At 41.6% G+C, this 18,473-nt stretch overlaps 1 protein-coding gene across 1 annotated transcript in view; it reads right to left on the bottom strand.

The window, feature by feature from the left end:
• The window catches only part of FBXL7 (F-box and leucine rich repeat protein 7), a 200,795-nt gene extending 195,109 nt beyond the window's left edge, over positions 1-5,686 (bottom strand). The window contains exon 1 of the mRNA XM_062569822.1: positions 5,378-5,686. Coding sequence (XP_062425806.1) covers positions 5,378-5,414 — 37 coding nt within the window. The 5' untranslated portion in view covers positions 5,415-5,686. The remainder of the gene's footprint in view (positions 1-5,377) is intronic.
• Positions 5,687-18,473: the final 12,787 nt, after the last annotated feature.

Here is an 18,473-nt window from a genome sequence, read left to right as displayed (position 1 = left end):
CACAGTGTATAAAGCATCAAAACAAAGTGGTAGTGAGCTGCACAGCATAGAGTCATTCAGCACCTACCTTCACAAGACCCTTCACTTGATTCTGGGAATCACAGGCAAGAAAGGAAAATAAATAAATAAATAAATAAATAAAATACTACCACGAAAAACTGTTCTGGCTTTCAAAGACGTGAAGCCCTACAGAAGACTATACCTCAAAACAGGCTTCACAACTGTAACCAAAGAATTCAATGAAAGCTAATTTACTGCCTTTTCCCTTTGCTTTAGCCTCAATAAACACCCTGTAAGGCTATACAGATAACCAGCATCACTTAATAGTATCAAGACTGACTATTTAAATAAAATAGCCTACCCACCACTAACACTAGTCATTTGCTTTAGTGCAAGGCTACCACCTTAAACTGCATTTCAGACCTGACAAACACTGCTAGGGAAGTTAATGTACCACCAGTTTGTGGGGAAACAAATCCTATTAGGAGCAAGCCCTACAGGTCATGAAAAACAGAATTTTGGAAGTAAAAGACTTCTGTACACAGCATCTCATGTATCTGGACACTTACCATCACCTACTTGAGAGATCAAACTTGAAATCAAAGCCATCATTCACAAGTAATTAATGTGTCTGAAGACATCTTCAAGAAAGGACATATGAAATCTTAAGTCTGTAAAACAGAGTTAACTATCTTCTTCTCCTGAAGAGAGGAATTTAAGAGTAATGTACTCCAAAATGAACACAGATAGACCTATTTTGCCACAGTGCTGCATGCTGGCTATCAATGTAATTCCTAAAAGCTTCAGTCACCATACCCTAGCTCACAGCACATCATAATTAAAGCCACCTTCACACAAACACATTGTCCCTGCTTTGCAGCTGTATCTTGCAATACAGCCAGGTTTCTGGACTGGCATTTATACTAGCAGGACACTTAAACCTACAGAGGAATTCTCCACCATCCAAGTGATGTGCAAATGGAAAAGTACCACAAAAAAATTTTGGAGAAGGTAGAGAAGAAAGAACTATTTTTAAAGTCAGAATTGGGTTAAAATTATGACAAAAGAGCTTCTGTTTAAATCTTCCAATTTTAAATAATCTGATCCAAAAAGCAAAACTACAGTTTGTTAGCAAGGCTTTAAATTCAGAGGAAGTGCTGATCTCCCTGCCTAAGCTGCCATTTATCTCATTTCTTCTTGCCATTCTCTCTCTCCACAGCACCAGGCCCCCCTGCCATGCCAACTCTCTCATGGTGCCTTTTGGCAGAGCAACCAGAGCTGCTGCACACTGCAGCAGGTCATCTCTAGACAGGCCTCTAGAAAGAGAAAGGGCACAAGGCATCCAAAAGAAATTGCATGAATAACTGCAGCAATCGAGGTAATTGTCTAATTGAAAAGCTATTCCTACATAATACTTAAACATTGTTCATTGTCAAAAATGTTGAAACATCATATAATTACTCTCAAATTTGACTGGTTCCTAAATCTCTCAATTTAGTAATAAGCCATTTGGGGCAGCAAGACAAGTGCTGAAAAGTTATTTTGCAAAATAGCTATTCCACCTAAATGCCACAGTTCCCTTTTGTAATGATACAGATTGCTCTTCTGGCTCATGTCCCAGCACCAAGCTCCTTACAAAACAGAAAGCAAAGATTTTGTAGTCCTTCCCCTCCCCTTTTTGGATGCAAAAATTTCTCACTTGGTAAGAGGGACATGGTTCAGTCATCTTTTTCCAAAGAAAGAAGGGAAATTTTTCTGCTCCTCACTCCTACAACAGGCCCCATAACCAGCCTCCACTCTAGATCCACAGCAAGCAAACACGAAATTGTTCTGCACAGACCTGACACAGAACTGTTTAAGGAGCCTAATCAAGTCAGCAACAGTTAAAGGCTGATGCACCTCAATTCAGACTCATCTGTAAGATGAGCTGTGTCTGTTATCCATTCAGCTGTAATTTTCTCCTGAAATATATTCTGACTGGGATACTTGAACCAAAAACAAAAAAAATTTAACAGCTTCTACAACAAAGTGCTGCTCCTTCTGCTGTCAGCCATGAGCTAAGCATGCCTCTTCTTATTTAAGGTCCAAGAAAAGATTTAAATCAGTGACGTAAAGGTGAATAACTTACTCTTAAGACAAGAAAGTGAAGAACAACAATAAGCACTGTTGCTACGGTATCTCTACATTTCCATTAAATAGGGGCAAACCTTAGAAAAACTACTTCACGATCAAATGGATTTCTCACTTCAATAATCTATTAGCTTCAGCTGCACTATTCAAACATGACTCCTGGAACACATTTTTAAAGACCAACTTTAAGCTTTAATACTTAAATCAGTATCTACTGCATACTATGATAAGCCTGAAATCTCAAGCTTTAAGGTTTTTGTTCGATTTTTTTTTTTTTGGGGGGGGGGGGGGGGAGAGAAAACATGCTTCCACAAATCATGTCCTTTACAGAAATATTTTAAAGTTATGACTAGCAATATCAACTTACATTTAGTAATTTACTCTTAAAAAACAGGTAAACTCCACTAGACATAATTTTGCTAAGTTATAATTTGGGTATTTTTGAAAAAAAAAAAAAAAAAAGAGTTCTGTTCATACACCATTTGCATCACACGAGTATTCTGAGAAACTATGTTGGCACTGAGCTTGGTTCAGAGCAAGTTTTGGCCTTTTCTACAGAACTGAATTTGTGAAAAACAGATATAAACATCACAGGGCTCCACCTTTGAAATTGGAAGCTGTTTGGGCAGACAGTGAAGAAGTGTATCAGGGCAAGAGTTATTCATTTAGATATTAAAAGTCACTTATGGTTAAACTCTTCAATATCTAACTCTCCCGCTCATCTTAACATGGCAACCTGTTGCTTTGCAATACAATTCTTCTCACTAAAACCTCAGACAAAAATAAAAGGATGTTCAGAGTAGTTTATGTGAGTAGTCACAAATGCTCAGGTTAGTTGACGAGATTTCTTTTTTTAAACATATGCAACATGTATGTCAATTATATATATCAATATATGTCAATTTTGAATCACTGTCCAGTGTTGGTAAGTGCAATAAAATATGGTAAGTCATGTAAGATACAGTTGTGAAAGATAATCTAGTATTTCAGAAATGGCTCACAGAACAGGAGTTATCTTTGCCCTAACACATCTCTTCACCTTTGAAGGTTAGAAGCAACCTGGGCAGACAGCAAAGTCCTGGTGTTCTTTAGCTTTACAGCCAACAGGAACGCCAAACAAACAACAGACATCTTAATTATTTTCAGTTGCTTTTCTGAAATCTCACTTAAGACACTAGCAAGCAGTGACTAAGATAAAAATAGTCAAGACATTTACCTAAACAGCAGTACATTCCTCCATCCCTAAACCAGCATCCTGGACTACAACATTGAATTGCCTATAAAATACCCAATGTCAAGAATTACCTACCTAACAACAAACATCACTCTGATCTTCAACCCAGACATTTGGGTTGCTCTCAGATCATACAAAAATTGGATGCACTTTCTCTCAGAGATGGACAATGTTACCTCCCCACTGGGAATCATAATCACACCGTGCTAAAAGCAACTTTTCACAGCAGTTCAGATGCCAAAGGCACCAAAGGCCCCAGCTGGGAATACAAAGTACCTCATGAAAAAAGGCTTCTTTTTTATTAGATTTGTTCTCTTCTGCATCACATGGAAAGAAAGTGGCGAGCAAAAAGTCTAAGTTCCACAATAACTGACAATACACAAGCTGCCAGAAAAGCCAGATCTACCAGCACGTTAATGATGCATAGAACAAATTACCTAAACTGAAAAAAGTTTTGGCCACAAGTGTTAGGGATTTGGGGTTTTCTAGCAATACTCTGCCTATTATATTTCGACTCAGGTAATGCTCCGCACTGTAAAAATTAATTTGCCACACGTGCCACAACTAGTCTGCAGTCTCAAAGGCCTGACCTCCACTCCTCTCTGAGGGAGGAAAAAGGTGGATTAGTTAAGAATATCCTAGTTGCAGCAATCCTTCTCTTCCTTACACTTACTACAAAGTAGCTCTGGAACAGCTTGCAGAGGGCTGCAGAAGAGCCAGGACTCATCATTCCCATCCAAAAAAATTTTACATTAATTAGAGGAAGCATTCTTCTGAACGCATAAGAACACTCAAAGATGCAGCCATGGCTTCCCATCATCATGCTAAACACCCTTCAGCAACATGATTTCTGCAAATGACCAGAAGTTTTATAAACACCTTTCCAGCTCTGGGGGAAGACTAGGGTTTCCCCTGCAAGGGGAAACCCAAAGAAGTTTGTGATCACAATTTTCAGTCTCAGCTCAGTTATACACAAATTATTCTAGCAATGGCATGAAGAGAGTTAAACCCTACAACAACGAGAAGATATTTAGCTTAGAGAGTGTGACTTCTTGAACTCTTTTCAAAGGCGGAACTCATTTGGCAATAAATGAAAGGAGCTGCAGATTCTGGTATAAAAGTGGTGTTTTTCCTTCCCTTTTCCCAATCTCCACACATACTTTGGATGTGAGAGAGGTGTATTCTTTGGCAGTTGCCTTCCAGACTCCCAAAGAATCTAGCAGATCATGAGACTATCTCTCCTTCTGCTCCCACAAACCATCAAACGAAGGTGATTAAGGCAGCGATCTTGCATAGTCTTCCAAATACTACGAGGGCAAGGCAGACCAAAGACAACCAGAAGTCAAAGACAGGGCGAAGCTCGCTTTCACTGCGGCTGTAGCCAGGACAAGCTTTCCGTGCTCCCCAGGGGTTTGCCTGCCACCAGCTGACTGCTCCAGCAGTCCTTCGCACCAGCGGCAAGACAGCTCAAACTCATCCCGACGCAGCTCCAGCGAGACTAAGAAGTTTCCACAAGAACGAACTAGGCCCCGTGTATCTAAAATCGAACCCCGCGAAGTTTCACTGAAGCGAAATTGCAGGACTAGGATCTACGCGAGCAGCTGGAGAACATTAGCTCCCCGCTGCACGCTCAGGCGCAGGGAGTTGCAACTCCTTTTTTTTCCTGCTCAGACAGGAAGCGGTCACGAACCGCGGCGCAGGAATCCGCGCACATAAAGACAACCCGAGCAGCGTTGCAGAGGGCGCGCGGGAGGCGCGGTGCGGCCGTCGCAGCCGCTACCCGGGCTCGGCGCTTCAGGCCGCGCTGATGCCCGCGGAGCGCAGCGCGGACCCGGCCCCGGAGGGCGGCACCAGCCGCGCCGCCACCTCGCGGTGCCCGAGGCCGCTGGAAGGGGGCGGCTGCCAGCGCCGGCCGCTCACCGCCCCGCGCGGCCACAAAGCGGCCGAACCGCGCGCAGCCGCCGCCGCCGCCCCCACTCCGCCGCGGCCCGGCCCGGCCCGGCCCGCACTCACCGTCGCTGCCGCACTGCTTGCCGTTGTTGGCGCCCATGCTGCGCGCCTCATGCCCGCCGCCGCCCTGCGCCGGCGCGCACCGTCCCTAGCGCGGCGGCAGCGCCGCCGGCGGCCCCCGCGCCCTCACTCCTCCATGCCCGCGGCGACTTCCGCGGCGCCTCCGCGGGCGGCCGAGGCGCCTCCCTCCCGCCTCCTCCCGCCTCCAGAAACGCGAGAGGGGGGAAACGCGGCGTCGCGGCGAGGCCCCAGCTGTAATCCGCTAGCGGGCGGGCAGGCCCCGGGCGCCGGTCCTGCCGCACCTCCGCGCCGCTCCGCCCCCCTCCTCCGCCTCCTCCTCCGCGGGGAGCCGCCGGCGGCCACTTGTTGCCCGTGCGCGGGGGGCAGCGAAGCGGGGAGTCGCCCGGCGCCGCGCACTTTTGTTAGCGGCAGGCGCCGCCTCCCGGCGCCCCGCGCAGCGCCGCGCAGCCGGCCCGGCCCGGCCCGGCCCCCGGCCGACCCGCGGCGGCCACCAGAAACTGGGCGCGGCGGTGCGGGAAAAGCGTACAAAAACCTCATTTTCCGTTTTCGCCTTTGCCAGTAGCCTGTCTGCAGGCACCGAGGATCGCTCCTGGCTTTCATCGATTCATGGGAGAAGAAAGAAAAAAAGGAGAAAAAAAATCTTAACACCCTCCAAATTAGTTCTTTCGGTCAGTGCTTTTGAGATAAGATTTTTATCTAAGCTTTCTTAGCCAACAGCTGCTTATCCCTTCACCTGGCAGGTGGCTTGGACACCCACTGGTTGGCCCGGGTTCTGGGCATGGCAGGAGGCAACTGGCCGCGCTAAGGGCTCTGCACAGGACTAGAAACCTCTGACAGGGGTTCAAATGCCACTGCCCACGCTATCTAAGGGAGCATCCTGTAACCACACAAGTGGGAGTACATTTAACACCGTAAGGGACGCCATCACTAGGCCAACAGCAGCCCACAGTGAGGACAGAGAGGAGAATTTACACCGAAAGCCAGAGCACCCACATCTCTTCCAGGAGGTGCGCAAAGAGGGGTGGGAGCCCTGTGCCTGTAACTCCACTGTGCACGTAATTAGGACTCTTCTAGATTAGTCATAGAAGCGCACTTAGAAATGTGTCAGTGCTTGCTAATATTTTGCAAATATCTACTGTTGTGGCTTATCTGTTGTTCTGCTGATCCTGATCCTGAATATATAGTTCACTGACTGCCAGTCAGTTACATGTCATTAATAAATAAATGCTGCGATCCTGATTTGATTTAAATCCCAAGTTGATCTGCTTTCCCTCCAACACACTACAATCATGTATAACAAAAAGACCATCTTCCTAAATACATTGCACTAGGCAATGACTGCATCTACAGGTAGTTTTCAGCAGGTTATGTCTTTGTCTAAATACACAGAGAGCACATGGAACTGCAGACACAAAAGCATCAACATTGACAGCACTCCAAAGGAAGTCTCTAAAGCGTGAGATTTGAGTATTTTTTAAAATAACGAAAAACAAAAAATAAATGTGCATTTTCATGAAGGAGCATGCTAATTATCTGAAGCTGAAATGAGTACCGGCAGCACTAATGAATGAGAAGTTGTCAGGCAACATTATTTAGACTCTAATCCTATCAAATACAGGTCATTAAGGGTTCCCCTTGAGAAGAAGTTTTGGTCCTGATCCAAGGTGACTACACACAAACATAGACACCCTTAATTCTCACAAATCAGTGAAAGTACAAGAAAAAAGTGCCTACTGGGCTCAATCTTATTAATTTACCATAGGTTTTTGAAAGAAAATATGAATTAGCCTAAAAATATAGTTTTCTGGAATCAAAAGTGAATTTCTAATCACTGATATTAACCAATATTTGCACTGCTTCAAGGCAGGCTCATGCTTTGATACAAGCACCTCTTCTTAACACACTTGGTTTTCTTTTTGAGCTTCATCTGTCTGGAGGTTGGGAGAGAAGCAATCTACCTTCACATTTGTAAAACACTACAATATTATGGTGCAAGGTTGTTTGCTTTACATATAGGCCCAGGCTGCCAACTAAGACATAAAGTATTTTTGCTCCTGTAGTATGGCTTCTAGGGTTTGAAAACCCCATTCCCAAATACTTACTAGAAGCTCACTTGAGGAAAGTAGCCTGTTAAAGAAAAAAGCTGTGACTTTCTCTGGTGTGGCAGCCTACCTGTGTCACTCAAACCCAACCTCAAGGTTGGCCAGCTGTGGTCACCATATCCCAGCTACATCATCTCCCCAGCTTTAGGTACTGCTGGGCAAGCTAATTCCCAGCTGTGGGAGAGCAGACAGGCTGAAACCAGCATCACTGCATCCCAGCTCCATGTGCAGCCCAGCTGTGCTTAATCTTATCCTGAAATAGAGAGAAGGGAGTAGCTGTTGCAAACTACTCCCTAGGCGGGCCTTCAGCTCCTTTCGTCCTATGCTATGCATCCCTTGGTAGCCAGCTCTCTGAAGGTTTAGTATGCAGGTCATAAGGCCAGGAAGGCTAACAAACCCTCTTCTACCTCCTGAAAAGGTAGTTAATTTGCTGCAGTAGCCTTCCTTGCATATAAGAGAGGAATTTCCTAGGAAACACCTAGGATTAAAAACACCATCTCACGTAGACTTAAGTGCATAGATGCACTTAAATGTTGCTGCAGAATTCAAAAAGAACAGAGCTGTCATGAGAAGGAAGGTAGCAGTTTCCCTCCAAACTCTAAACTTGCTGCACAATTGAAATCTATCCCTTTATCAGGGAGCATTTTTAAGAATAGCACAAAACAGTGCTTTGTGAGACATAAGTTCAGCTGTGGACAGAGCCTTGTAAAGAATAAAGAAATTACCCAAACAAGTCACCACTCCCATCAAGTTTATGGCACAAAGCCCAGGAGTATTCTGACATGACCAGAACCAGAAGACAAATAATGGTTAGGAAAGAACATCTTGTTTTAAGAGATCTGAATTAAGCTTTCAGATAACGGAGTGACTATTTCTACTGCACATCTCATTACACTCTGCGGAGAAGAATGAAATGGAGGCCACATGGAGAAATAGTAAAGTACCAAACTCATATGGGTAGGAAGGCATAAAAAACTCAGCAGAAGCATATTTGGCACTGATGCTACTACTGAAAATGGGTAACCCTTTTCTGCAAGGCATTTAGGACAGTCAAACTTGGAGCCTGTTAAGCCCCAGAACATCAACATGAACAAAAAAAGTTGGGAAATGCTAGTTCAAAGTGGACCTACAAGTCTCAGCTAGAACTGAGTTATCCCAGAGCCATTTAGTATTCATCAAACCCTTGGTTCTTTGTGGGATTCACTGTGGGAGTCTGGCAGGCCTGTTAGGCATAGGCATATGGTTTGGGGCTTAGTATGATTTTGGTGCCTGTGGATGAGCTCTAAGAAGGTATTAGAAGGTTAGCAATTTCAGAGATGTTTCACCCCTCCCCAACAAAGTTATGTAGTAGTCTTTTTTTTTCTCGTCTTCAAGTTGGTCAATACCTTAGTTGTGAGCAGCGTCTGTTGAGACTATTCAGCTTGAACTGCAAATATAATGTATTTGTACATAAATACAAAGGACTGGCAGGAATATCTTGGGTGTGACTGAGTTCAGCTCCTTGAACCACATCATATAATTCCCTTGTGAAACTATGATTTTTGTTCATAACAACCCTTTAAAAATACCCTAGTCTTCAAAATGGTGCAAAGAATCTGAAAGCACATCAGTTCTGCTGCTGTCTTTGCACCAGCCAAAAGGAGATAAAATGCTTCCTTTAAGGAGAAAAATAACTTTCTAGTCTGTTGTCTCTTAATATGATCAATATGATCCAACCTAAGAGAAGAGGAAATGAAGTAGTATCAACTACTGTTATTGCAAGCATGGGAAATGTTTGTTATTATACAAGATATGCTTTCCTATATTGTCATTTTCCTTCTTCATCAGGAGATCTCATAGTACTTTTCATAGACTTGCATCCTATCCCAGGGAGGGGGACTTACAAGTTATCAGAGCTGAGAAAAAAGCAAGAAAGCTGTGGGCCAAAATGTTTGTGTTTGGATGTGTTGCTACAGTTCTTCCTGAGAGTGTTTGTCCTACATCTCTATTCATTATGGGCCTCTCTCTGTGGTACATTACATGTCTCATGATGCACCATTTTTTCATTCCATGAATAAAACCACAGCGATTTTTGGAAGAAGTACCCAAACAAAGGGTTCTGGATTAAGGGGAAAGAAAATGAATTTGAAAGCAAATGAACTATTTCAGTTCCAAGGCTAAATATTTTGGCTTTGGAATTTTTGCCACAGTTCTTTTTTTTTTTTTTTTTTTTTTTTTTTTTCAGTTTTAGACTTAAGTTTTCTTCTTTGAAATTTTCCCTCAAAAAACCTCAAAACCTTCCAGTTAGTTTTATGCTTCAGCTTCAGCTTAAAAGCCTGGCATATCCCAGGCCTTCAAATTCCAGCAACAAAACTGAGCCTAGTTTCCTATTTTGTGTAGGAAGCTTTGATTTTTCATAATTGAGACATTTAAAGCATTTGGTTTTGCACTTTGTATTTAAATAAAATGATGAAAAAAATAGCATTACCTGTATGTTTTTTTCTTTTCTGAGACAGCAGAAACCAAGTGGTATTTTTCTAATTAATTCTACTTTTAAATCAGGATGTTTGTATGGCTGTACATATTTTGTGAGCACTCCATGATAATATCTGTGTTGACTGCTTTTGGGCATTCTAAAGTGAAAAAGAATCCAAAAGAAATTTGACTAACAAGTTACTGGCAACTTAAAGCAATTATCCAAAGCATATGGTTTTATTAACTACAGAACGACCCATTATTATTACCTAAGTAATATCTAGATTCTCTTTAACATGAGAGATAAAAGTTATGGCCTGATTTCCATATGATCTGAGAGTATGTGCCATTTTATTTGTTAGTAGCCTTACTGTAATTAGAACTGAATTGGTCTACATGGCTAAAATGCTGCAGGATCTATGGATAGCAGACAGCTTTTAACAGACAGCTTTTGGTAGGGTTTGTTCTTCTGGCTAAGAACTCCCATAGCATATCCTAACACGAGGTTAGGCTATTCCAAGCCAAGCAAAGGCTCTACTCCTATAATAACTTCAATAGATTTGGTTAAAATGCATTAAATCAAGGAGGTGCTCACATTTTAGGATTCTTTGGACTTCAATGAGTTTGTCTTATGGTAGGTGATGATAGAATTGCAGAACAGATGAAGTACACTTCAGCTAAATAAAGATCCAGTTTTGTTTGGACCATCTGCCAGAATATCAACTTATTTAAATCTTAAACAAAATTTGTTAACCAACATGGTATTTTTCAGTCTTAAAGGAGAAAAACCCCACTTGGACCTGATTTTTCTCTTCTTCCAACAACAAAAACAATAAATAAACTTCAGTTTGTGTGGAAACATGTTTTACATTATATGCAAAATTGACTGAAAAGAATACTAAGTTTGCAAAGTCAAGCTCTTAAGTGTTAGAAAATACAAGAATGAAGACTGAGTGCAAATCCAGAACCACTGTCCTGACTTTCCCTGCCTTGCTTAGAGTACACCTTCCACAACAAACAAGGCTGGGGCCTACAACCAATATCACAAAACTACTTTATTCCCAGAAGCAGTTTGTGATAATGTAATTTATGACATTATAATGCATACGCATAATGGAGACATAGTAGGTCTGTATAAGCAAAACTAATCCTGGCATTTCATAGCTTATATCTGACCTTGCAATTTTAATGTACAAGTCTTTTTTTGTTTGTTTGTTTCAAAACACAGGGTTGGCTGGTGCAAGATCCAAGAACCTAAGCAAAGAACAAATGCATGAAGATATATTTCCTCATCTTATTGACTCTATGGATATTATTGGCAGGGTTGGAAACCCAAGCTCTATTAAACAGACTGCTGTTAATTGGGCTAAGAGAAGAACTGATAGCAACACCAGGTTTTCCATCCTCCGTGGCTGTGTCTAAATTGACTTCCTTCTTGGAAATCTGGTTGCAGCTCACTGTTCAGCCGTTTTGGCCAGGTTTCCTTTCTGTGAGAAATGGAGCTGGGTGAGATTTGTGCTTGGCTTGTTCATGGTGGATACTCTCACACTGTGGACTGCTCTCCTACAAGGAACAGTGCCACACCATACACACACCAATGCCTCATTCCACATCCTGCTCTTCACATTTGGCTAGCTGTAGTCCTGAATTCTCAGGCCCCATTTATTCCAGACATCTTTCTCAGCAAAACTCTCTTTCACTCTGCTCGTTTTCTCATCCTGCTTCCTTCCTCTGCTGCCTTCCTTCCCAAGGCAGTAACCAGTAACCTCTCTCACATTTCCACAAAATTTTTTTCCTCAGCACTAATCTCCACTAACTTTTCTCTACATTCAGCCTTTACCAGCATTCCCTGCAGCCACTGTTTTCTTTTCTTGGTTTCTCCTCCTTGCATGGTTCCATTCTTCTGCCCTAGACTGCTGTTAATGCATAATGGCTTATGAAGATGCACAGGCATTGACTCTTGAATCATTCAGCCCTGAAGGGCTCCCTCCCAGTTCTTTCTTCCCTTCTTGGAGGTAGCACAAGTTAGCAACGTGAAAGGGGAAGGGAGTGTCACCAATTTTCTGTTAAAAAGTTTATTCTATTTCAAAGCTTTCTGAAACATCACACCTGAGCTGTCTAGCCTAGGGCGAGAATGCTTCATCTTGCCTTGCAAGTGCCACTTCCTGCACAGCCAGCCTAGACTTCCTTCATATCCTGGTTTGATTCTTCTTGTTTTTCAACAAGGAATTTGCTGATAACTCACAACTAGGCTTACTGGGAAAAAAAAAAAAAAAAAAAAAAAAAAAAAACACTCTCCCCCTAGTCTCTGATGCCCTTTGACTTCCCCACAGGCCTGGCAATATCATATCTTGCCCTGTCATTTGCCCTTCCCAGTGACAGATAAAAGAGGGCCTGTAGATAATAGCAGAGCAAGTTTCCTCTTCCCAGGGCAAACATCCCAATGCAGCAGCTCTACAATGCAGTGCATCCATGCTCAGTGAGAAAGCCCTGCAGCTTTCATTCCCCCACAAACAGCCTGCCTTGTCTCATGTGTCCCTGACTAATTTGGAAGTCTACCATGAGGACAGTGTCCACGTGTGAAGCCAGCACAATTAGCATGCACTCAGTATTTCCCACAATGTTATGAGCCATCATCTAACAAGCTAATTTCTGGTTTAATTAAAATCAGTCAGTTGCTTCTGGGCAACAAAGTAGCATTGCTTCATTTTGAACATTCAAATATATTATTCTAAATATTTTTGCTCATACATATTAAATCACTTGCACATGTCTTCCACAGTCAAGAGAGCTATCATAGGGATCTTATCAGTAAGTGAGCCAACAGTTGAAGCACTATTTTTTTCAGTTTGACTTTCATTGATTTCTGTTTTCTGAGATCCCTTTTCATCACACAATGTGCTTCTCTCATTGACAGCTCCAGGAGAAGTCTACCCATTACCACAAAAGTTGGCTCCAAGAAACATCTGGTGACAGTTCAAAGAGCACAACAGATGAAAGTAGATCCTTTCTTCAGAACATGATGGAAGGAAATGAAGAGGAGGCCTTCAGTTGATAAATTACAGGAGTTGAGATCAATTACATAACTTGTCCCTTTCCTCTGAGCAAGAGATCAAATAGATGAAGCAGATGGTGGTACCAACCAGCATAGGAGTGTTTGACATAAAATTTTAGATCCTTTATTGAAGTGCTGTCTATTGCTAATATCCTGGATGTTTTCTCTTTAGATTTCTTTTCTGTCCCACTGTCTTACCCTTATATGTCAAAATGTAGTATCAAACCTCTTAAAGCAATATTAAAATTAAGAGCTGAATAAAAATTGTCCATTTTCAAAGCTGACATCTTCCAACTGGCAGTGTTTAGTATTTAACTGGTATGAATGGTTTAAAAGCCTGTAACAGGTTTTGTTCTGTCAGTGTAATATTATACCACCTCTCAAGCTGTGTGTTCTCCTCTGTCAGAAGTTACTGATCTGTAGCCAGTACGGCTGAACAAATAAGTGCCTGAGCCACACCTGGTCAAGGTGCCAGGTGGTCACTTAAACCATCAATAAATTAAGATTTTTGTTAGCAAAAGGGAATGATAGGCATCTGGGCAAAAACTGCCTTCTGCTTCACACCACCGTCACAGGCAATAGATGGGCATTACGAATAGATGGACAGCGGTATCTTAAACTCCCACAGCCTTTTGTTGAAGAAACATGAGTCGTCATACAAAACAGCATCCAGAATCAGTGAACTTCAGCTTTCTCACTTGGGTCATAATACTGTGAGATACTTAAGATTCACAAGAGCAAGTCTCAAAACAATCTGTGGCCACATAGAAGCCTGTGATACCTGTAAAGCAGCTATTCTCATCAGAACAAGTGGATCATGAAGGCCCTGCCCCAACAGTATATGATTCATCCCTCCATGTTCTTCATAGTTCCTGTATCTTCTTTCCTCCTCTCTTTCGCACCAAGAGTTAACTCCCAGGTTAAGCACATTACAGCTCTTTAGTTTCTTCATCTACTAATACTCACATTTTTCAGATGTTACACATTAGTTTGCAGTTACTAGAAGATATGCTATGGAGGACAAATCAATAGTTGTATTTGAAGTTACTTTTTCCTAACATCACTGCTGAAGAAGAAAGTTTGACCTCCCAATCTTAGAGAAATTAGCCATATGTGACCAACTTTAAATTCTGTTCTGCCTAAAATGAGACACCCCCATTTCTGGGGTATCAGGATACTCAGAATTAATAAAGATCCAGATACTGCCTCTCTAAGGGACTCCATAACCCACTTCAGTGCCAATGCACCCTGCAATCTGTTACACTAATCACGAGTAGAGAAGTCTCTGTAGACTCTTGTGGAAAGAAGAGTGATCTGTGAGGATATGCTTTACGGTAAACAGGAGAAGCTGAGTTCAAATCACAGAAGTGTCTCACACCTACACTTTACCCTCAGCACATCAGAGGCACAGAATACATGTATTTTTACAGGAGGGGAGACAGCATGTTCAGGAAAGCAGGTTACAAAGGTGATGGAGCTCATCTGAGATTTCTGTAAATGTGGGAAATTGGACTACATAGTTTGTAGTAGTGGGGAAAATTTATTCAAGCTTGTCCCCAAGTAAGAAAATAGAGAAATATTAAAGGCTGCCTATGATCCATGAACCAAATAATTTGGAACTGCTCTGTGATACTAATATTTATAACTGACAACCTATAACAGCTTCACTCTCAGAATGGGCAAAAATGAAGATCTCTGGGGAATAATTGAGGCAATTTTTAACCTCTGCTTCTGTGTGGTGCTCTTGGTAAGAGTAGATTTTTCTCCCTGGCTAATATGGAGATTTCACTTTTGGCAAAGGATTAAATATGGAGAAGCTCCATCTTTCAATTTTTTTAATATGTAGTTAATACCTTTGTTACCTCACAGTCACTCACAGTCTTAGCCCTGTAACACGCTAAGATCTCCTCTTCGAAGGACTGAAGGAAGCTCAATCTGAAAATTACTCAGAAAATATGAATTTAAATGCACTGGTTAAACCAAACAACCCACTGTGCAACAGTCTGACAGATCTTAAGTGGCTATATTGAATTGAGCTGACCTAAAATGTAGAGAGACCTTTATGGTACAAACTACCTGTGCCAGCTGTATTTGCCCCTCGGTGTTACTGTTGAAAGGGATCATACATACGCTCCCGAGGGTACTTGAGTTTAAAGTCTCAAGGTTGGCTTAACAGCCCACAGAGATACTGTAAGCGAAACCACTGGCTTTGCCTGAGGCCGACTCCAGAACACCCACACAAGCCCTGCCATGCCCTGGGCTGCTTACATGATTTTCTAGCACAGATCACAGCACTGCACATCGACATAATTCAGTCAGGCTCAGCCTTTTCCCAATTGCAAAACTAAGCTAGGCGCAGAACATTTCTCCCGGGTTTTCAGATGTTTCTGCACACACCCTTACCTAGCAATACTTAAAGGCAAGGGGACTACTGGAGCCATATAAGAGCATAAGCTGAGAAGTCATACTGTGTGATAGAGAAGAAGGATGAGGGAAAAATACCCTCCCGCTCTCTTGTTTACATAGTATGCTTTTCCTCTTCTTCCTGCATGAATAGCTTTTCCAGCCAGACCCTTCTTACAGTAAAAGCTGTAAGAAGCGCCAGCTACATCTGGTTTTACCCCAAGTGGATCAATGGCTGAGAATACATTCATGCCACATTTTTTCCCTATACTGTGACTTCTATTCAAAATTACTGAGACTAACAATCTTGAACACTAAGAGAGTACTGTATCTACACTCATGTCATTTCCTATATGCTATACATTTGTTTTAGGACAGAGATTTTTCAACTTTTCATTGTATGATTTTTTTTTTAACATGAATTGACTGTGATCTCACTTACTCTTTTGTGGGAACTAAAGCAACTGCTTACCCAAAGGTAAACTGTTCACACTGGTAGCTAATTCAGTCTCGCTCTCCTCTTCCTCCACAACCCCCTAGCTGGTGCTCACTTGCCCACAGGTTAAAAGATTGCTTAAAACTTATATTTCATTATTTGTCCAGGATCACCAAAGAGTTGCAAGAGGTATTACCTTCTTTTTTTGCATGGGTGCTTTCCGTTTTACTATGATAAATCTGGTAACAAATGCACACAGTAGCATAAGTTTTAATGCTAGGTTATGGGCTCACCTACAGCTTTAAAGGTTTCAGTAAGTCCCCCTGCAATGGCTTCATACTGCATTATTCTCCCCAGTAGCTCCATCCAGTGGGCATACTGAGGCTTATGGTAGGCCTAAGTGTACCATATGGTAGGGAAAGTCTGTAGTGCACATTGATCTTACTCAAATGCCAGTGAACATACTGGTTCGTTAAACACTATCATCTTTAAGACACCTTTTTCTGCAGATTTTCTACCATCAACAAGGCCAAACAGTATCTGAAGTTGCATCTTCTAAAATGGAGGCCTCTGTGATCGCTGCTCTTTAACTGCCTCTGTCATGGACAGGGCTCAAGTTAAGGACCCTCAGGAACTTAAGGCACTCCTAAATTCGTCTCTTGGCATTCGGGAACAGTGGTACTCAGAACAGTACATTATAGTGAATAAATTAATCAAAAATTCAGAACCGCACCTGGAAATCTCCCTCAGCATTTTTCCTTCACATCCCATGTCCTAAACAGTGAAGACAGCTACAGTGGTACCCTTGTAGCTACATTCAAGCTGTTACAATGGTTTAAAAGATCAGAATAGCACCACATGCAATTTTAAATAGAGGTTACATTGTACATGGTGATACCAAGCCAATGTTCTCATGAAAGCATTCATTTAGGGAGCTTAATGAGGGCAATTTGTCAGCAATTTCACACACCATTTGCCCAGACCTTTCAAATGCGATGTTTTGCTATGCGCTCTCTCCCTGTCCCTTCAGTAAACTGCATGTTGTATACAGTTTTGCCTATCATTAATCATCTTTTCAGCACTGCAAGTTCAGTGCTGTTTTCCCAGTAGGAGACCAAGGCAGCAACCTAGCCAAAAGAGGGAAAAGTCATGGGAAAAGAAGAATATAAATGTTCTCTTAAAAAAAATAAAATAAAATAAGACAACAGCAAAATCCCTAAACCCTAGCAGAATCATCCCATTTTACCCATAGTATCTGATCCAACAGCATTTGCTGGAGCTTTACTTTTTCCATGGGTTGAGAATGCAACTAACGAATCAGACTGGTGTTTCCTACAACTAAAAAAAAAGTCAAAACAGAAACTAAGATCATTTATCAGTTAAAAAAAAAATCACTCCACACACCTTCCCCAGCTTCTGCAATTATTGTGTTTTCATTTTCAACTAAGTCCAATTCAAAGATGACTCTTTCTAAAAAAAAAAAAAAAAAAAAAAAAAAAAAAAAAAGACTTGTATTTATTGAATTATTGAAACTGTATCTGCAAAAGGCTTGACTTAATAAATAACTTAAGAAGCTATTACTGTTGATTGTCAGCATTTTTCTGCTAACCAAGATGCCTGAGGGAAAAGCAGATGGAAAGTAATTAATAAGACCAAGAGTGAGGTTTGCTGGATGTAACTGATACTGTTGGTAAATCTGGGACTCATAAATGATTCTCCTCAATGAAAGGAAAAAGATGGATGTTTCTGCTATTTCAGCGAGGAACTAAGAAAGAACAAGCAAATAACACCAAATCAAACCAAAACAATAACAACAACAACAAATAAAAAAATCTGTAAGGCCATAAATAAGCAATGCAACTGGTACCACACAGTTCTTCCTTTTTTTCCCTGACACTGCTGGTAAAGTTGAAGAACCTGAGAAGTGGGGAGCGGGAATCCATTAGCATGATCTTATTATAATAATTCAATATGCTATAATTAAAGTGCAACAATTATAACATATTTCATCATATGTGGATTTGCCCTGTAGGCATATGGACAAATGTAAGCATTGAATTTGTATCTGAATGCTTTAACTTTTAAAGAAGTGTTAGATTAATTGCTCCCTCTGTAATGCACAGTATCTTATGCTTAAACAGTACTGAAAAGCAGAAATGGAGTAAAATAGAAAGGGAAGTAAGTGCAGTCATATGTTAACTCTTAACAGAAGATCTCTCTGTGTTTAGAGAAAAGCATTTACTTCAGGGAAGCTATGAGAAGGAAGTAGGGGATGGGGAGCTGCTACTCGCACATCCGAAGAAGCAAAGCAAGATTCACGCTGCAAAGTTTTTCCACTGTGACAAAGCACTGCTGTCATCTCTATTAGCAGCATTTCCAGCTGTGCGTTACTCAGTTTCGCTGACTGTGTTCTCCTCTGCCAAAGGCATCTGAGGAAAGGAGGTTGCTTTAGAAGGTGCACAATAAATAAATAAATAAATAAATAAATAAATAAATAAATAAATAAAGATTTTACCCTTGGAGCCTTACAAAATTATCAACAAGAAAGTTAAATGAAATGTGTGTGTGTGTCTGTATATAGATATACATATGTACACATATCACATACACATCCCTTTTAAAATCTTT

The sequence above is a fragment of the Rhea pennata genome, chromosome 2 (assembly GCF_028389875.1).
Source record: "Rhea pennata isolate bPtePen1 chromosome 2, bPtePen1.pri, whole genome shotgun sequence".
Taxonomy (NCBI): Eukaryota; Metazoa; Chordata; class Aves; order Rheiformes; family Rheidae; genus Rhea; species Rhea pennata.
The sequence above is the reverse complement of the archived record's forward strand: the minus strand, read 5'-3'. Positions and strand labels throughout refer to the sequence as shown.